Source organism: Chroicocephalus ridibundus, chromosome 1, assembly GCF_963924245.1.
Source record: "Chroicocephalus ridibundus chromosome 1, bChrRid1.1, whole genome shotgun sequence".
NCBI lineage: Eukaryota > Metazoa > Chordata > Aves > Charadriiformes > Laridae > Chroicocephalus > Chroicocephalus ridibundus.
This window is the reverse complement of record NC_086284.1, coordinates 99,176,133-99,196,444: the sequence shown is the minus strand read 5'-3', so window position 1 is coordinate 99,196,444 and position 20,312 is coordinate 99,176,133. Positions and strand designations below refer to the sequence as shown.

Here is a 20,312-nt window from a genome sequence, read left to right as displayed (position 1 = left end):
TTCATGGTTCATGGGCTAATTCTGAATACTTTTAATGGATTGTACAGATTTCTACATCTGGTTTTATGAATTACATTATATTCCATATAGACATGATGCCATCTGGTAGATAAACGCATTTCTTCTGCCCCATGATGAAGCAAAAAGTGATCCCATAAGGCTCTTACTGATAACTTTTCAAAAAGATGTATTTCTTGGCTAATTGCAACATGAAAGAGTTCCTGTTGAAAGAAGCAGAATGCTCTCCAAGTTCTGCACATAAGGCGCTCAAACCATTTTCACAGACACACTAGGATCATATTGCAATAGAAGAATCTTCCAATAACAAAGTTGAATGACACATTTTACTTTTACTTTCCAGTGTATAAAAATCTATTTTTGCACTTCTTCCTATAGAAATATGCCACAAGTAAAAAGCAATGGATTAGAAACTGAGCAGAATCCCTACCACATAAACTGAAGGTAAAGGGTAAAAACAGAGATGGTGAAGTCTCAGCTAAAACCTTTCATATACAGCAAGAATTTTGCTACATTCCCTTTCCAATAGCCATGTACACTAAGTTAGTTACATTAACTAACAGACTTTTTAAAAAGTTTAAAAAAACCCTACCTGAACCAAAAGAAATGAACAAAAAAGTCATGTCAACTTTAGCCTGTGCACTTCCACCTGAAGAAGAAAGCCTGAACACAGTAGGCAAAAAGAAAATCCTGTTTCGAGGAAAATACCATCTCCAATATTCATATATCATGCATTAGAGATTCCTAGGACTGAACCGCTAACACTTGTATGCTGCTAGAAGCTTAGGCCTGTTGTAAATGCATTATCGGCTGCAAGCAGGATATTTTCATACCAGGCTACCTGAAAGCCTGAATCTGAATAGAAGTTTAAACCAGTCTTCTTCCATAATTCATTTTACATTTAAAAACAGTCCACAGTTGGATCAGTTCCTTTCAGCAAGGCGAAGGTTACAAGCTAACAACAATGTCATAGTGATGATTCTTCAGTCTTCATCTTTTTTGTTTCTCCATTCGAACCACGCTGCAGATCCTCCTGCCTTTTCTTTTTCTGTTGCTTTATCCTTTCCTCTTGCCTCTGTAGGTAGTCGGCCATGTTATCAAAGGAGGCCTTGTAGAGACTGCTGTAGTGTCTCTCTGCACCAACAAAACCTGCAGTTGGGCAAAGCAAGAACAGAAGACAAGTGTTAAATTCCCTTAGCGGTCTCAGCAATGACTTCTTGCACTGTAATTTTAGCTAGTGGCATTTCAACTCATTTACTGTGGTCTTACCGACTTTATAAAATATCAGCATTTACGGTGCGTAAGCCTGATTTGTATTGGTAAGCATCTGTCCTGCATTCACACGGCCAAGCACAGCCTCCATCTTTAAGCTAAAAAATTTGCACAGAGGCAAGCACCTGACGTTGAAGCAAAGGCGGCACACAGCTCTCTACATGTTGGGCACTTGCAGACTTCAAGGCTTCTGTTTTTAAAGTGACTGCTGTTGCAACTTACTGTTACTCATCCCGTTGGAGTTGTCCCCCAAGACCTAAGCCCTGCAAAGGGCATATGCTACCTAACTGTGCTTAGCTGACTTCTCTCCTGGAGTATTAAAAGAAGCCCATAGACTTCAAACAGAGAGGTCTTACAGCACGCGCACATTTCTAAATATTCACCCCGATAGTTCTGTTGTACCTTCTGTGAATTCAGCGTAATATTCATCACACCATCGCCAAGACTACATTTAAATGACTTTAACAGGGAACTAACTACCATCCGAAAAACCCCAATCAGATTGTTTCTGTAGAGAATACAGAACGAGACTAGCTGGGCTAGGTCCACATTTCAAAAATTGTTAAGAGTGGTACCTGACAAAGCCAGTTACCTCTAGTTCTCTTTGTATTTCTACCTTTTGCCACTTGCAAAAATTCTTGATCTTAAAGGGCAAATGCAAGGAAATCCAGTATTTGCTAGGATTTGGTCCTGAAGCTAGTGTGCTGCTTTGCACTAGTGTACATACAGCACCCCCTTGGTTCTTGGTACACAAACAAAACAACTTTCCCTCACTGGTACTCAGCAAAGTGCCTACCTTTAGTTTCGAGGGTCCTGCCCTCATGTAGTAACCCATTTATTGGCCTTTGGCCCTGGGAGAAATTGTGTGCTGTCAGTCTGAATATCCATGCAACTCTCTACTTGATCAGTCTGCACTAAATCTTGCTCCCTCTTTTTCTGAGATCAATTAGAACAGAATGTCAAACTGTTCAACATATACTTCAAGACTGACCTTAAATCCTACAGAATCATCAATCAGGTGAAACAAGCTTATAAAAAGATGATAAGCACGCATTAAGACTGGGTTTAAACAACATAATGATCACCTTTTTTAAAAGAAGTAACTACCTTTTCAAGCACTAATTATGCACTGGAATAAGTGCTCATCAAGTGAGCCTCCCCTTACTAATTAACAATAATAGACCCTGTCATCTGAGCAGTCCTCCTTTCCCAGATGCAGCAGCAGCCAGCTACCGTGTACCACAGTAATTTGCTATGCTGGCTAATTATGCTCAGACCTCTTCCCCTGCATGCTCTTTTTACTTCTCTGTTGCTCATTTTCACTCAGATCTCATACTTCTAATTATCTGCCTGGCTGTAACTATCAAGTCTGCAACGTCTACACGCAAACACTTCTAAACGTCTACATGCAAACTCCTTCTAAAGGAGTACCCGAGTTCCTTTTAGATTTCAAAGACTGCATCAATTTAATGACAACTTAATAACAGCTACACACTAAACCATACAATACTAGGCATTAAGGAGACTTTACACATTGGACTGCGCATTCCTGCAACTCTTCCTGTGGGTTAATCACCTTTATGTAGGACTGCCAAGAACAGACCAAGAGACCAGTGGCGACCATAACACCTTTTTGAAGGAAGAAGATTCCCAGGCTCCCAGAAAAACGTACGGGACAGAGATTTCAACTAATCAACTCTCAATGCACATGGCATAACACAACCCTTCTCTATCCTGCAGCCATCACTGCCCTAACTTCAGCTTTTAAATAAAGTTGCGTGGTTTTTAAATAAAAAAATCCTGAAAACACAGGGTGCTTCTGAACTAGTAAATCACGTATTATTTTTCTGCCAGAGACTGGAGGTGGGACAGAAATCAAGAACAAAATGAACCAACTCTGACACCAAACAATTTCACCCCTGATGATACCATCCAGGGTCACACCCTCCAGCCACAGCAAGCTCCACATAATCTGCCTTGCTGAGGCGGACCTGGATCGCTCATCTTTACAGCAAAGCTGCTCCTCCCATGGCTGTTCCAATTCTTACCATCTCCGCTGTACTTCTGATAAAGTGTCACGCCCAGGTAAGAGACAAGACAACAAACAACAATATTCGATATCACAGCAGTAAGACAGACTCCAGCAGCTCTGTCACAGGGTGATTAGATACATCTGTGATACAGTGCCTACGTAAAACAGTTCTAATGCTGTAATTCAGATCTAAATACCGGCAGCATTTTGTGGTAGCAGTAACCTGAATGCATTTCATGATCTACACTAACTTCCATACCAGATGGAGTGATGAAACTGAGAAAACTGAAAGACTAAGCGACTTCCAGCAGCCAGCCGAACTGACCTGAACTCTGATTTTGCTCCTAAATCTTATACTTCAGCTGTAACAATTGCATTTCCTGGGCCTTTCTGACAAATTTCTCACCTTCAAACACCGTCCAGTTGTCTTGAAGATACTTTGACATCTTCTGTAATCCTTTGTCATCAGTTACAGGCTGGGAAAAGAAGGAACATTGCATGATATTTTGTGAATAATAAAAAATTTAATGTTTCACAGCACACTAAAAAATTCAACTGCTCACTGAAAGGAGAGCAAGTGCATGAGAGGAGAGTCATCAAGGACGACTTTTAGGCTCCTTTTTTCCAGGACTGCTATAGAAATGTGGCCTGCGATCATGTGTTCTGCTGGGAAAGCTTTGCAGCTTGAAGGAAAAGAAAATGGATTCCCGCTTACTAATCTGTGAGGCAAAGGAATATCACAAGGAACACGTAAGGGTCTAGAGAGTTTCATTTAAAACCACTTCACAACTATACCATAATTAGCTGGGGACTTACAAGGATAACAAGTGAGTTTCCAGCTGTTTAACAGACTATTACAGAGAACTTGACAGCACATCCCTCAAATTTGACTCCCTGTTCTCAGTGAAAAAAAAAGTATCCCCTAATGATTCCAGAAGGCCTTGTTTCCCCCAAAGGATCCCTCAGAGGCAGGTACAGGGAAGGCTGTGTGGAAATCATTCCTGAGCAAACCACAAAGGGATTTTTTTGTTTTGTAGGTTTTTTTAAATAATCAAGCGTAGCACACAGAAAGCACAGGCAATGGTTTAAAGTACTGAGTGCAACTGCTGACAACCACTCTGCTTGATCCCGCTATGCCAGATGTGAGCTTTACCAGAGAAGAGACTGGTACTCACAACAAGTTCTCAGCATCTTTGCAAAATACACAGGTGAGAGAAGTAGAATTGAGATGTGTATTTATGACTTTGCTCGGTCTCAAGACACAGAGAAGTGTGCCATTTAGCTTTCACAGAACATAGTTCACTCAATTTTTGTTATGGCCTCAAGACAACATAAAACATTCAGGATGTTAGCACAACAAAAGTATCTACCTTCCATTGTCCATCACACGGTCTGTACAATTGAAGAGGAACTTCCCTGTCTTCCTCCAAAATCCATAGATCTCCTGTTTCCTCAAATGCAATGTCCCAAACTTTATGTTTCAAAGAGATTTGCTGTCTGTAAACTAGCTGCTGGGCAATGGCATCAAGCTGAAAGACGTAGACTGCGGGAATACTTTTGAGAGGAAAAACTTAATTACCATTATTACCAAATCCACCTACAGCCATCACTAGTTCAGCAAACTACAACCACCCACTCTAATTCCAAGCAGAGCCAAAGCAAAGTCATTAGGAATTGCAAAAAATACCCTAGTACTTCAAGTGCAATTTGCTTATATGATCTGAGGCAGAAGCTGTGAATACCTAACATGTCAAATGGCTTTTCAAGTGTTATATGAAAGAAAAAGCAGTCAACACTGCCTTTTCTTTAAAAGAAAAGGCAGTGAAGGGAATTTCGTAAGGATTGCTAAGGATTTATATAAAGAGTGTTGCATCATAGCATACTGGCCTACTGGGCTTCACTTGAAGGAACATCCAGCTGAGCACCAGTCAAAATAAAACAGAAAAGGAATTACATGCTGGGGAGGGGAAGAGGGAATGAGAGGGCCAGGAAACCTTGACACGGCTGAAGAACAGAACTCTGGTGCTGCACTCATCTCCATCTCTCCCATCAGCACTTACTCCTAATGGTCACACCATCTACGTACCGAGCTTCCTAACCTCCCTCCGACAGGTCCCCAGCATGCCAGGCAGGACACCTCGGCTCCCTCCTGAGTTGCCTACCAGGTCCATATGGCAGCACTGAAATGCTGGGCTGTGGAGCTGGACATAAAAGCCTGATGCAGAGCACAGTGTGGCCCCTGGGCTAAGTGACATGGGCACAGCCCTCAGCTGAAATGGCTTCCCCTGCCACGGCCAGTTTGGATGCCCATGCAGAAAGTGTGACAGGAAGCAGCTACCGCTCCTCGCTCTGGCAAAGAGCAAGTTCACCAAGGGGACAGATTGCCGATTTCACTGTACAGGCAGCTCTGGCAATCTCTCCCGTTCCTGTTGGCAAGCTTTTGTCAGGAAGAACAGCTTCCTTGGCAGGCTTAAGGTGCTGTGGAAAGAGAGGGGAAGAGGACTTGTCCATTCCTGCAAGATATTTTCCGCCAGTTGGATTTGTAAGGTTCCTCAGGGCTTGGGCCCTTCAGCTCCTTAGCACACTCTCCTTAGGCAAACACATACATTTGAACCCAAAAGTCAACATAGCCTCTCCATGTTTTTAAACTGAAGCAATGTGGTGGTTTTAAACAGAATGGCCAAACACATTTACAGGAGCAGAGTATGGTAACAGAAGTTTGGCCGCTCCATCGCTGCAGCACCCTGAACAAAATGATACCCAAAACACATGGGTCAGGCACAGTGATTTAGGGAGACATCCTCAGGACTGAGCAGGGCTCTTGTTCATTCCTAGCCTTGCGTTTCCTCCCGTGTGGGAAAGACATCACAAACTCTGCAAAATTTAACTAAGCTGGGTAACCCTCACGCTCAAGTACAAAGAGGACCCAGAGGCTCCCTGAGAGGCCACAGGCATGCCTGGGATGCTCAGGGATCCACGCTACCAAGTACTTGAGGATAGGGGAAAGTTCAGACAGCCAACAGGGAAAACTGCTCTTGCCTGTGCAGGAGCTCTGATGATTTTAGCCATTATTCCATTTATTCTTACCGATCACATAGAATGGCAACATAACTACCTTCACAGCAGTAGGTTATTCTTGACACAGGGTATTTCTATTAGGAAAAGAAAAAGAAACATCATTGTAAGTTAAGGCTATTTATGGGCAGAAAAATTCCATTTCCTATCTTAGCCTATAAAATTTAGCAGATGTCTTAATTTACAGTAGTTGTACCGTTTACTGAATTGTAGCAGCGTTTGCTGTTTTATGAAGTTTTCCACACTTCTCCCTTCACAGTCACCCAAACAGAGATCAAAGGTAAAGGTTTTAGTGAACTACTCTTAACAGACAAACTAACAGATATAGGAAAATATACCTCAGACATTGTTTTTGCCATTAGTATTGCAGGAGACATCAGCATGAAGCCTGCTCAGCCAGGATACCACACTGGCAGTTTAGAGATTATAAACACAAGCCATTAGCTGCTGTTATGTTTGTTTAAAAGAGTGATGCATAGCTAATATCCTTGCTGCATTGTCTCTGTTTTCAACCTGTGTCTGCATGAATCCACACCATATAACCAAAAACACATTCTGAAGAATTAGGCAAGACTGCCTGAGGCCACTTTCCTCATTAAAAAAAAAAAAAAAAAAAAAACCCACAACACAAAACAACCCCTGCAAACCAGAAAAAAAAATATCCCATACCCAACAACAACAAAAAACCCCACACCACACTCCTAATTTAGAAGATACATCGTTTTTTCTAGGAGACAATCAGAGAAATACCTTTGCTGCACAAACCATACTACTTGAAATATGTAACAACTGAGGCTCCCTGAGTGGGAAGTAAGAACTTGGGAGGAGCAGAGAAACTACAAGATGCAGCCCGGGGGTGCTTTTTCAAAGGTATCTGTTATATAATGCGGAAGACAAAACTGCAAAGGCGAAAGGCTGGTTCTCAAGTAGATTTTATAAGGGGCGACAACATCAGCACTTCTGATCAATAAAAGCTTCCTACTAGAGGAGTAGTGAGTTATTCGCTTTAGGGCAGGGAAAACACATCTTCTTGACACTCTGCTGGCAGAATTCAGATGCATCCTCAATTCCTCTTTCCTATTACCCCCTTTCCAGCCTTCACCTCTTTCCCTAACACCACTGCTCACTGGACAGAACCTCTGGTTCACCAGGTTAAGCTGAATTTGGGAGTAACCACAGAATTTTACCCTTTGAGCTACCATTGTCAGGCTGCTTGTTTCAGAATTTTACAATCAATGTAGGAAAGCAAAAGCAAGCTGTACAGCTTCCAAACGTTCAAGTCAGCAAGTTTAATACCAGAAGCTAACTATTTTGTCAACAGTACATGATGCAACTACTAGAAGATAAACCAACTGCACGAAAGAAATTTAATTAATGGTATAAATATAGCTGAAAACCACGGTTACACAGTGCATCTCCAGCACACGAGAAAAAAACCAAAATCCATTGTGTGATACAACCTCATGGAGGGGACGCAAGAACACCAGCCTGCACACACTTTTCACTCACATACTCGATTGCCTGCCTGGAGAGAAGAGGAGCACTTCATAAAAAACACTATCAAAAGGATGATATGTTTCAGTGCTCCTGGGAACAGATGGGACTAATCTCTCGCTACTCTGCAGAAATACTAAGCTGTCAGTCCACACTTAACGTTGGGACCCAGGACCCCTGCTGAAGACGGACATAAAAAATGCTTACGGTTCCAAATACCAGGTAGGACAAGTGGGCTCAATCAGAAAGGTTCTCTGTGGCTAATACATCTAAAGGTAGTTCTTGCAGCATGGAGCCATTTTACACTACAGCTTTAGAGTAGAAATGACAGCTCCTATTGTAAACTGCCAGTGGGTTCTTTAGACATTTAAGGGAACAAGCCAACATAGATACAGATAGATATATATATACTAAAAAACCCACAAAACCTGCAATATTTATTTCTAATAACAAAGCTCTGCCTCTCTGCCTGTCTTATGACAAACATGCAGGCCAAGTGCGGGGCTGGGAAGTGCCCACCTACAGCTGAGTGCTTTGTCAGAGAGACAAAGGGTTCCGCGAACTTGAAGTATGCAGCAGCTCTCCCCCACCCTGACTGGGGGAGGGAGGAGGCGGCTTCTTTTGATTTAAACCAAGTGTTATTCACAGCTGGACAGAGACAAGAAAATGCATCTTCTTTGCAAGCTCTTTCCTTTCCATGTGTGGGTAAGTTAACAATCAGCAAAGTGAATGCCAAGACCCAGAATAGTATCTAGTTCAAGGACAAGCCTATGAAATCAGTTAACTTAGAGAGCTACAAGAGCAGTCTGTGACAAACAGATGTTCGCTTGATACTCTCTGAACTTATTCAGCATTTATATGACACTGTTATCAGCCTGCCAACACCTAAAAATTAACTTTTAGTGTCATCTGTGAGAAGACTTGACCCCGTGAAAAATTAATGTACTGAAACACTGGGGTAGAGTTGTGCAATTCATATTCTGGACTTTAAACAAGCTTCTGCCGTCAAGAGGATCAGATGAGGTGAAAGCTGCGAAGCAGGAAAAAATATTTATACAGCACTATGAAATTAGAGAATTAGTCCCATTCTAGTGGGAAAATTAACTAGGGATCTGCAACCCATCATCTGAAACCAATGCTACACTGCTCAAAAACACTCCTACATTCCAAAAACAGACATACATTCATCATCTGCCAAGCAAAATAAGCCCACATTTATGTGTTCACATGACCCACCATTACTGATGATTCCATTATCGTTGTGCTTCAAGTTGTGTTTGAAGCTTCAGTGCGCTCACAGTGGTTATCAACTATAAAAATGACATGAAATGCAAAAGAAAAAAAAAACAACAAAAACCACTTATATACCCATGTAATCTTTGGTTGCCAGAGCCATCTGCAGACAGTGTGCTAGTTACAATCTAAAAAGTGCTGATGAGAGATTGTTCCCTTAAATTCAGACTATAAATGTCACACCAGGCTGTGAAGATGATCTTTGATACACCTGGATGCACATCTCTGGCATTTCTAGCACTATGATGCCAGCAAAACACAAGTCTCCTTTCCCCTTTGGTCCTGCTGGCCAGCAAGACAGTAATCGTTCTGACAGAAATACATATTTACAGCTGTGTAGCAATACAGCACAAAGGTGGCAATAAACCGCATTAAGGTTTAAATCTGTCATTTATCTGTCTGTAATCAGCGGAACACTCCTCAATCACCATTCCAAGTACATACGAACTCTGGAAGTCAGCTGAGTCTTCTGCACCCCTCGAGCACCATACAAATTTAGTGTTTTCAGAGACAGAATTTAAAAAGCCTGTAAGAGTTGGCAGTAAGCAGAATTTCACAGATTCAAGGAGCCCCGAGGCTTCCACAACCACCATTATGAGATGCTAAAACATGCCAATGGGTAGAAGAACTGCAAAACACTGCAGGAATACAGTTTATTAACTCCTATGTTATATTTATTAACATCAGTTTATAGGTTTTCCCTTTCTCTCATTGTTTATTCACACTGGGGTAAAGAAGTTAAACAGACTTCTCAAATAGTCAAAGGAAACCCCAGCTTTCTACCGAGAGACTCCATCAGTACAGAGTATCCTATGGAAGGGACTTCGTCAAGTGTGTTAGAAGGCATGGGAAGTATCACTAAACTACATTCAAAAGCATTGTAAGAGTTGGAGCTTTTTGCCTTTTCTTTTTTTAATTTTATTTTAAATTTAGTTCTTGCTTGCAGTAACAAGTTTTTTTCCTCTAACATTTGTTAGTTTAACCCGTGCTACTTTCAAGACTTATTATACAGTTTAGTATTATTTTTGATAATTTTTTTTGTAAGCAATGGAGTTAGGATTCAGTTTGAGATCAAGCACTGTTAATTTACATGCAAGCTATCTTACAAAATGCTAAGCCAGTCTAAGCAACAGGTAGCATTTTTAAAATTAATAATAGGATTCCCCAATTCACAGATAGTTGCTTACTAGTCCTCAATGATACAATAAAGCTAGAAGGCAAAGTATTTCAAAATAAAATCATTCTTCCCGCAAAAAGAAATGCCTTGCAACATTACTGCAAGATTCGATAGCTATCAAACTATGTTGTCTCAACAGAGCACTCTTATTAGCTACTTTTGAACACAAAGCTAAAACACTCTGGTCTTAAAACTCACTGAGCAACTTATTTCCAGCAGGCTATACGTGGCAAAGTAATTTTGTACATTTGCCTCACTCTTAATTCTCCCTTCCTCACTCAAATCCTGCTACACGCAGACTACAAGAGGATGCCAGCTACGTGGACTTGTCACATAACTTGGTACAGCCATTTTTTGCTTGTGAAAAAAGCACAGCAGCAGCTACTTCAAAGATTTCAAGCGCTAAACTCAAGCCGAAATGAGCCAGAGACATCATGAATGTCTATGAGAGGTCTCTGGCTCAGGTGTGTTTACATTTTTATTTTCAAGTTCAGGAGCAGGTTAAACTGTCCATATGATACCACCCTGAATTCCTGCTAACAGTAACTCCAGGCAAAAACCAAAATTTCCAGTATCAAAGCTCTGAATGCTGCAATGCAAGTTGCCGCTCTCCTGGGCTTACGTACAGGCAGAAAGCTGCACATTATTACTACAAAGAACAACTTGCTGATGTCTTCTGCACAGAAACAAACTCTGTCAGGTCTGTCCCTAGGAGTTCAGTCCTTCCATGGGTTGTGCTCCCAGTTCAGTAACTGGGAATCCCACTAACAAGATCAGGCCAGACCCACATAAACAGTAAAGAATCTCTGAGAGATCTCCAGGAACGGCTCCTGACTGCTGGGAGAGGCTGTGCACAACACAACACACTTCAACTAACCAAAACCACAACAAAACACAAGGGAGGAAAGACAGAACTTTTCAATTCAATTTAAAGCTGGATACGAATTCCACTGCGGTTTTGCCTAAGAGCCGTGCATGGCTACGGGCTTCTCACTCACCTAACAACTGGGAGACAGCTGTGGTCTTCAGAGAAAGAAATATTTTCAGAGATTCACATGAAATACACACCCAGCAGCACGGGTGGTAAGATGAATAACTCCTAAATGACTCAACAGATTAGCAGCTGGCTTAATATGATGTACACAGCAGGGACAAGGACAAGTGCTGTTTCACTGCTAATAGGTCGTATGGCAATTCAAGTGACAAGAAAGAACAGAACTAGAGACCAAGTACTACCAGAACCACTGCTCACATCAGATTAGCACCCAAATCACAGTAGCACCCCAAACGTGAATGTATCACACAGTCATGTAGAGGCTGCAGGACAAGGAGACCTCCTGGGGTATTCGGTTTTCATACGGGACTTGGCCATCTTCATTTTGGCCACTGCGCAGCTTCAGAACAACCCAAAGGAACAAGCCCAGTGTTTTAACTCCACAGGGCAGTACTACTGCAGGTGGTTACAAACGTTACAAAGCTTCTTTCTGCTCAGATCAAAATTCAAGTGTTAAAGGTGAAATTTAAGTAATTTAAAAACGGGTGAATTTTTAGATCTTTCCAGTGTTACAGGTTATTTTCTGTCTAAGAGACTTTCTTTCCCAAAAATCTCAGGCTTTTATAACAGTTTCTAAGTCTCACATAACTTCTAAAGCCACTGAAAGAAGGGAGGCACTCCTAACAAAATGGAACAAACATGTTTGGGAGTCATAGGGATCAGGACGATAGCAAAAGCACTAACACACATGGGCATACCTGGTCAGCTTTGGTTGTCTCAGGCCCACAGATGGTACTTAGATGACAGCAGTACACTTCTTCCCCGCTTTTGTACTCCCAAAGTCTCAGAGTTGAGTCCTGGACAGATAGAAGTGGACACAAGTTGATTACCAACAGCACCTCAGGCAAAGAGAGGCCTTCAGCTAAATCCCTTTTCCCTGAAGTGCCTCCCACAGAAGCTGCTAAATAGTCACTTAGTTAAGACCTCAAATTGCAGATAAAGCATTTTAATTAACATAATTTTTTGCCTCGATTCTAAATTATTCAATCATGCTAACTTTAATTCTCCTTTTGAAGTGGAAATTGGGTAGCTGGAGGAGTGCATTTAAAGTCTGTCTCAAATAGCACGGTAATACACGCACTCAGCATTTTAATGGCTCTTCTTTTATGTTGCCCTTCTCTGGCCCTGCTCTTGTTATCACCCAAATTCTCATTTGATTTAGTAACCTCCTGGAGAGAAGCTAAACTCCTCTCTGGAAAAAGAGAGTCATCAAAGAGCATTTGCTAAGAATGAAATACAGCCGCACACAGCACTAACACTAGAGTTGCTTAAAGAACTAGAGGAACAAGAGAGGAGAGCTACAGGGAAGCAAAGGCAGCAGCTGAAACCAAATACTAAGAATTAATATGGTCTTCGCATCTTCACAGAAAACATTATTTGTTTCCTATGCAGTTTTGTTAGTCTGAGAAACAAAGAATATTGCTTCCCTTCCTTTAGACCAACTCTATTTACCCACCCTGTACAAGTCCAGCATGACAGCAAGATCCCATCAATTTAAGGAAAGGGCTGAGGAGAGGAAAAGGAGGGAACGCTCACTTCTTCAGTCCTCACCCAAGCACCATGTAGCACTGCACTGCAAACTCTACACAACGTGCACTCAACATAAAACTATGAGGACAGAGACAAGGACATACTTCAGAACAAGTCTCACAGGGGAAAACAAGTGGGAGGGTGAAGAGGGAACAGTTATCTCAAGAGCTCTAAAAAAAATTAAAAATCTGTGAATCTAAGGCCATTAATTCTCAAGACGCTCATTATAATGACAGGCTAGCATATAATATCCATTTGCTTCAAAGCTGTTTAAATAACCCAATGATTAAAGTTTGTCTGTGCTGCAAAGCAAGAGTTAATGATGAAGAAATAGAGGACTTCGTGATTGCTCCATCCCAGAGACCTTAATAAGAAGCTAGCCTTGCTGTAAACACAGCAAGTGGCACTTATGTGATCTAGCAATAGAATGGTTGAACGCTGAACAGAAAGCTGAGAAAGGGAGGGAGGGAGAGAGAGGGCATGCTGGAAACCATGAGAGATTATTCCAAGTATCCCAAGGAGCTTGGGGGAAACACAAGCAAACAAGGGTTTTAAAGTCTAAATTTTCAGGAAAAATACTTTTTTGAAGAAATTGCAATACATACCCCAGAAGCTGACAACAGCAGATCAGGATAGTTGGGTATTACAAGTATTTTGCTTACAAACCTAAAGGGAAAGGAGTCAAAAGTTGAACTCTCTTGCATGACACAGGTCTTTAAACACATACAATACGAGAACACACCAATTTGAAAGAGAATATTGTAACTGACTATTGAACAGATTCTCCACATCAAGACAGTTAAGATGAAAAAAGTCTGCAATACTTAACATAGTATATATACTATACAAACTACTAACCTTCTACTTAAAAGAAAAATTATTTCCTCACCTGCACTCAAGGAGTTCTACTGACTTCCTCCTGACTGAGAACACTGCCATTGAGACTAAAAAACGCCAATGGAGATAGATTTACTTGGGTACCATGTTCCCCTTTCTCAATTCATGATGCACATTAAAAACATGAATCACCAGATGCTTTTGAAACACAACAGTGATGACTCGGCTTTCAGAGTACCACATCTCTCCCATCCCCGTTGGAGATAACCCAAAAACAGTCCTTACAAAATTTTAAAACAATTTACCTCCAGTATCTACATTCATCCAGAAACCTTGTTTTTCAGAAGTATGCAATATTGCTATGTCTGCCATGACTTCTCTTTGATGAGTAATGAGGACCTGAGCTTATGGAGTTTGTTATTATCTGAGAGTTCAGCAACTTAAAATGTAGTGACCTGAGCAGAACATTACCTGAGTGGTACAGTCTTGCTTTTGAAAACGAGCATAATTTTAAGGCCATTTAAAAAAGAAAGAGAAAAAATTATAGAAGAAAGAGATCTGGTCACTGTAATACAGTCTTTCATGAAAAAGCAGTAATAACGGGTGCATGAAGGTGTAACAGATCCAGCAAGAATCACCATGTACCCCATTGAAAGAAGAAAATCCAGGAGCATGAAACAAGACAATTTTAGCTGCTTTATGTAACCCTTTGCTTATTCATTCCTAATTTAAGTATTTAATTTTTAAAATATATTTCAATCCATTTACATTAAGTGCCTTTCCACTCTGTGGCCACTAATGAACTCTTTGTGCAGACACAATAGCCCCCATTTAAAAGTGTCTTTCTGACCATCAAGTTCTATTCATTAGAAGTACAACTACATACACAGTAGGTGGAAACATCAGACATGGCTCCATAAATACGCTACAGAAACTGACCTGATCAAAGACTACTTAGATCTTTAACATGTGTAGTCTCTTGCTTTTATACTATGCCAATTCTACGCAGGTTAGACTACCAAATGATGTTATTAAAACCAGACTGACACTCCAAATTAATGTGTCCTAAATGCTCTATTAAAACATCTTGGTGGGTAAGTTTAGATAGGTTGCTACCCACATCTCAAGTTCCACGCCATCTTTCTTTACCTCTTATTTCTGATATAGCGAGCTGACTGCAGCACGTTGCATCATCTTACGGAAGGATGGGCCTGGAATGGTGGTGTTATCCCCAGGTAACTAACCAGCCAGACAAGCAGAATTAGGTGCGTTCTCTGCCCTATGCAGGGTCATGTCTTCCCTGCTACCTTGTCATTGTGGACTTCAAAATGCAGCAGTGGCCACTCAAAAAAAATTTGCACAACCCCCCTACCCTACTCAAAAAACATAACAATTGACAACAAAAACCTCCAAAAGACTACAAAACCACATAGAGGGGGAAGGCAAAAGTCAAGAGACTTTGAAAATACCACAACTGACACATTTTAAGCAGCAAAATGTAGAGGAAAAGTCTTTTAAAAGTCTATTTGCCATTTGTGTCTTCTGAATGGGAAAGGACTAAAGGGAAAAAAAGGGAAACTACAGTCCCTCCTGTAGGCTGAAAAGGAAGTCCTGATAAACTGGCTAGAAGACAAGCCCTATTCCTATACCAAAAGAACTACCTATCTCCTCGCAAATCAGAGCGCATCTGAATCGCATCAGAACAGCCAGCAGGTTGCTTTGCTGCCTTCCACTCTTCAGATCACTGTAATCAGAAGGACCTTTAGGATGGAGGAGAAGGAAAAGGAGGGGAAGGGAAAGATCATACTTACTGTTTTTATGCAGAGTGAACCATGCATTTTACTAGACTTAGTAACACAGCAGAACATCCTCTTTCTACAGGGATATCCCCTATGATCCACCTTCCACAGATCCTCTTACTTTCTTAAGTGTTCTTGCCCATAGCAATTGAACCAATCTCAAGAAAAACAACTACTAGAAAGACCAAGTAACTACATTAAGAAGTGTGATTTCTTGAATCTACTTTATGAAATCATTTTGCAGCTTCCAGCTCACTGCAGTCTAATGTCCAGGCAGAAAGAGTTCTCTATCCTTTCTACTGATGCAGCTGGCTTTTTTGTGTTACCACAGAACCTCCAAGTCTGAGCTCAGCAATGAGATGCTATTAGATTAGCATCTATTCAAGCCACAAAGACTTCCCAAGACTTTCCACCTCAAGACTAACAATCTCCAGGCTCTGGAGTCTCTTGTGGGCAGCAGGTTGAGGGAGGTGATTCTGCCCCTCTACTCCACTCTGGGGAGACCCCATCTGGGCCCCAGGTCTGGGGCCCTCAGCACAGGAAAGACATGGACCTGCTGGAAAGGGGGCAAAAAGAGGACCATAAAAATGATCAGAGGGCTGCAGTACAGGCTCAGGACAGGCTGAGAGAGCTGGGGTTGCTCAGCCTGGAGAAGAGAAGGCTCCAGAGAGACCTTATTGCTGCCTTTCAGTGCTGAAAGGGGGCTTACAAGAAAGGCAGAGACAGACTTTTTAATAAGGCCTGTTGTGATAGGACATGGGGTAATGGTTTTAAACTAGAAGGGTAGATTCAAACTAGATGTAAGTCTGAACTTTTTTTATCATGAGTAATATTTTTATCATGAGGATGGTGAAACACTGGAACAGGTTGCCCAGAGAGGTTGTAGATGCCCCGTCCCTGGAAACATTCAAGGTCAGGTTGGATGGGGCTCTGAGCAACCTGATCTAGTTGGCGATGTCCCTGTCCATCAGGGGGGTTGGACTAGATGACCTTTAAAGGTCCACTCCAACCCAAACCATTTTATGATTCTAACACAGACCTAGCTGTTGTTTAATGTGATTTGAGGAAACAATCATTTTATCCGTTGAGGCACAGTGAAGAGCCGCATACAGTAACTTTTTGCACACAACAAACTTACTCTTTGTGTCCCAGACAGTAGGACACAATATAATAAGGAGCCTTTGCCAAGCTGACTCTGATCTTCTCATCTCTGTCTGCAGTTAGGATATACTGGTCATCAGCACTCAGTGCCTGTTGGTAAAGGGAGAGTTTTAGTGCCCAGTAGTTCAATGTTTGGTTTTATATAATTCTTCCTAGCCATGAGAAAAAAAAACACAAATAAGCAGTAAAATATCTGTTTCTCCTGACTCAGAATAGCAGGTGCAAGCATTAAGCCACGCTTTTCCACTGACAATGGAAGCATAAATCTTTATGACTGTAACTTTCTCACTTACTAAGACAAGCAACACTGACTACCAGGTCCAGTGAAAGCCACTGAGCTCCGAAGCTACAGGCAGAAGTCCCACTGCATCTTAAAAAGAAAGAAACTTATCACATTGAAGAGCTCAACTGACATGACAGACCGGTTGAATTCCCATATACATTCCATCATCAAGTCTTCTGTGACTGTCACATGAAGACCTTTTGAACACTCACACTCCCAGAATAGATAACCCTTTGGTAAGCTTCTTTCCTTACCAAACTTTGCAAATGCAAACTCAGTAGGAAGAAATCCAGACCACATACTTCAGTTATATAAAAAAGAACTCCCAGATCTCAGACAAGAGCAGCAGTGGAAGACCCAAACACAAGCAGGAATGCAGGTTTGTATACTAACTACACAGAGGCACATACTTACCACATCCAATAGCAAAGATAAGTGACCCAGCTCAAGTTTTCCTTCTGCTTGGGGTTCTGTTATTGAGTAAGAATAGACATCACCAGACTTGTCTGCAATCAAAATCTTATCATCTGCAGCTGTAATAATCAGGGAAGTGCATCTCCTTTTCACGGACCTGAAAGAAAAACTGCATAGTTTGAAAAGCGCCGGATGGCAGCGTCAGCACGTCTCGATTCAGACTCAGTATAACAAACTGAGGGACTGGACGAAAAGCTCTCAGATGCAATATTCTTGAAATGGCAGCAACAAGAATAATGTTAAGGGGACAAAATAGCACTTTAAATGACTAAACTATGTAATAGCAAACACCTGGGGAGATGTGAGAAAAAAAGGAGAGATTATTAAAGCTGCATGCCTGCATTTTGCTTATGTACTTTCTCAACTGAGCATTTTGCCTAGACAGCCCACCAGAAAGACCGTAGAGCTTCTTGCACTCTCCGTAATAAAAATACAAGTTAAATAAATAGGAAAAAGAAGACTAAAGTAGGAGATCTCCTAGTAAAAGTCCTTTGCAGCAACACATCTAAAAACTACGTTGAAACCGTTTCTCCAGTTGACAGTTTGTACTATAAAAGGAAGTCCTCCCTTGTGAGCCTCAAGAACTCTTCGTCCTCGCAGCCAGAGTCAGAGAGTCTCAGGGTACCTTGTCCAGCCAAAGATCTGAACTTGAACTCTGACTTTTCCTCATCATCTGCCAGTATCCCATAGTTACAGTTGCCAGTGTAGCAGGTAATGAATTTCTCACAATTTTTCAGATAAATGTAAGGACCATAGATGTCAGAAAATGAGTTTTAAAAAAAGGTTTAATCACTTACTTAGTCTGGAGTATGCTTCTGCAACTTAAGAGCTATTGTTATTACTGTTATTCTTTTCTTTTCATAACACCTCTTCTCCAAACCTCTCTATGTCCTGTGTGTTAACACAGGACTGTGGACACTGGAGATCATAGGGAATGGACATTTCTATTCACCTGCTCTGAAATTCAGTGACTCTCTGGAGGCAAAAGAACAATATACAGTACTTCAGGTAGGAAGACAGAAATTCTAATACTTTTTAGTGACTGCTTAAAGGAATACCGTAACAACGGCAAAACATCTAAGACAAGGATGCCTACTAGTACCTTGCGGGCTCACAGCACAGTTTCAAAATAGGTTACCTTGCCAACAAGGAAAAGCCTTGCTCCAAGTTCACTGTGTTGCCTTTGATCTTAAATACAAAGATTCAAAAGTTCCCCTTGTCTGAAAACAGCTGACTACAAAAGCTAGTATCGCCTGAAAATTTCTATACAGCTTGCCACAAAACACTAACACAAGTTACATAGCTCAATTTTGGCATTCTTTTGCCTGTGTTCTCAATTTCCTAATAGGAAGTAGTGATGTTCCCAAAAAATCCAACCATGGTCCTAGTTGGTGTTTTTGCAGAAAACTGAAATATCAAACAATTATCCAATGCTGTATTATGGGCAAGACACACAGGGCAGGGCAGCAAGGAAGACAGACTGCAGAATGAATGGAATTTGCCATTTCTGCAGGTTTGGGGGTGATTATTCACTCACTACAACATTGGTTAAACCACCAAAGGCCCATCACGTACCCTATGCAAACAGACAATCTGACAGAGACGCCATTTTCATTTGCAACCAGGACCTCACACATGTCAGAGACCACCAGAAGCAAAGACATCACAGCGGAGGTAGCTTCTCAGGAAGTCTTTTATGGTCCTCTTTTTTACAGACAATTATCACAAGCAGCAGTGGCAGAAAACTTGTAACTGGAGGACCTCTGGTGGACAGTTACAGACTCTTTTCTCAAGAGGATCGTACTACAGAAGGTTAACAGTTGGCATCATGTCTAAAGATCTGCTTTTAGGAGCGTTCATAAACTCCCCAAAACATCTTCTCCTCCAAATCAAGAGAATCAGACAGTGCACTCACTAAATTGCTCAGTATTGCTCCTACAGGCCCAACCTTAGCGTTCACTAGGAGTGGGTAAAGTTTCAGTTCTTAAAGATGCAAATACTGTCTTCTAGAATAAAAAAAAAGAGATTACCCTTTCCTTGGTCAATGATACAAACATCTGCACTCCTATTCTTGATGTGGGGCATACCATGCATCTTTTCTTGACAAATATCTTTGAATTCACAAGAACTTTAAAGTTGTTTGAGCCAGTACACAGGGGGAAAAAAAAAAAAAAGGAAGCTTAGTGATAACAAATGGCAACATCCTAAGTACTACTATCGTATAACTTTAATTTAATCAGCCTTAACTCCGTAACAAAGTGACATGCAACATCCTGCTTCCTTACCTAACGCTAACGCATTCCCAGGAAGGCTTTGTATGGAACAGAATCAGACGTTTGCTGTCATCTGTCAAGGCAAAATAATCTCCTGATGGGGAAAAGGCAAAAGCCAGGATGTCATCACTTCCTTTATCTCTTGGGTTTTCATCCTGTCTAATAGAGAGAAGGGGAACAACAGTTCACAACCTGAGAGTTACCGAAATCCTTAAGAAGAGAAGGTTGTTCTCACACCACCAAGAAGGAGCATGAAAAACAAAGTACAAAGCTAAAAGTTTTATTTGTACTTTAAAATGTTGAGCCAACTTGAACATTAATGCAAAGAAAAAAGCCAAGAAAAAGGAAACTCACATAAGGTCTAAGCCTGTATCATTACTTGCTTCAAAAGACATGCTAAGGTTTGTGCTACCAGATCTTGATACAAATTTAGGGGAAAACAGTAAAATTGTCTATGGGTAAAACTATATCCACAGTTTGAATTTAGACTAATAAAGACTTTTTCAGTTTTTAAAATCTCATGACTTGGAGAACAGATCC

At 41.2% G+C, this 20,312-nt stretch overlaps 1 protein-coding gene across 3 annotated transcripts in view; it reads right to left on the bottom strand.

Moving 5' to 3' along the window:
* WDR4 (WD repeat domain 4) overlaps positions 1–20,312 on the bottom strand; it is a 22,507-nt gene continuing 2,195 nt past the window's right edge. For 2 of the 3 annotated variants that reach the window (XM_063345016.1, XM_063345026.1), the window contains 9 exons: positions 19,785–19,931; positions 17,440–17,596; positions 16,720–16,832; positions 13,551–13,611; positions 12,114–12,212; positions 6,410–6,474; positions 4,693–4,876; positions 3,729–3,798; positions 1–1,167 (listed from right to left, as the gene is read on the bottom strand). In XM_063345016.1, coding sequence (XP_063201086.1) covers positions 986–1,167; positions 3,729–3,798; positions 4,693–4,876; positions 6,410–6,474; positions 12,114–12,212; positions 13,551–13,611; positions 16,720–16,832; positions 17,440–17,596; positions 19,785–19,931 — 1,078 coding nt within the window. In that variant the 3' untranslated portion in view covers positions 1–985. The remainder of the gene's footprint in view (positions 1,168–3,728; positions 3,799–4,692; positions 4,877–6,409; positions 6,475–12,113; positions 12,213–13,550; positions 13,612–16,719; positions 16,833–17,439; positions 17,597–19,784; positions 19,932–20,312) is intronic. The other variant, XM_063345036.1, reaches the window with a different exon arrangement.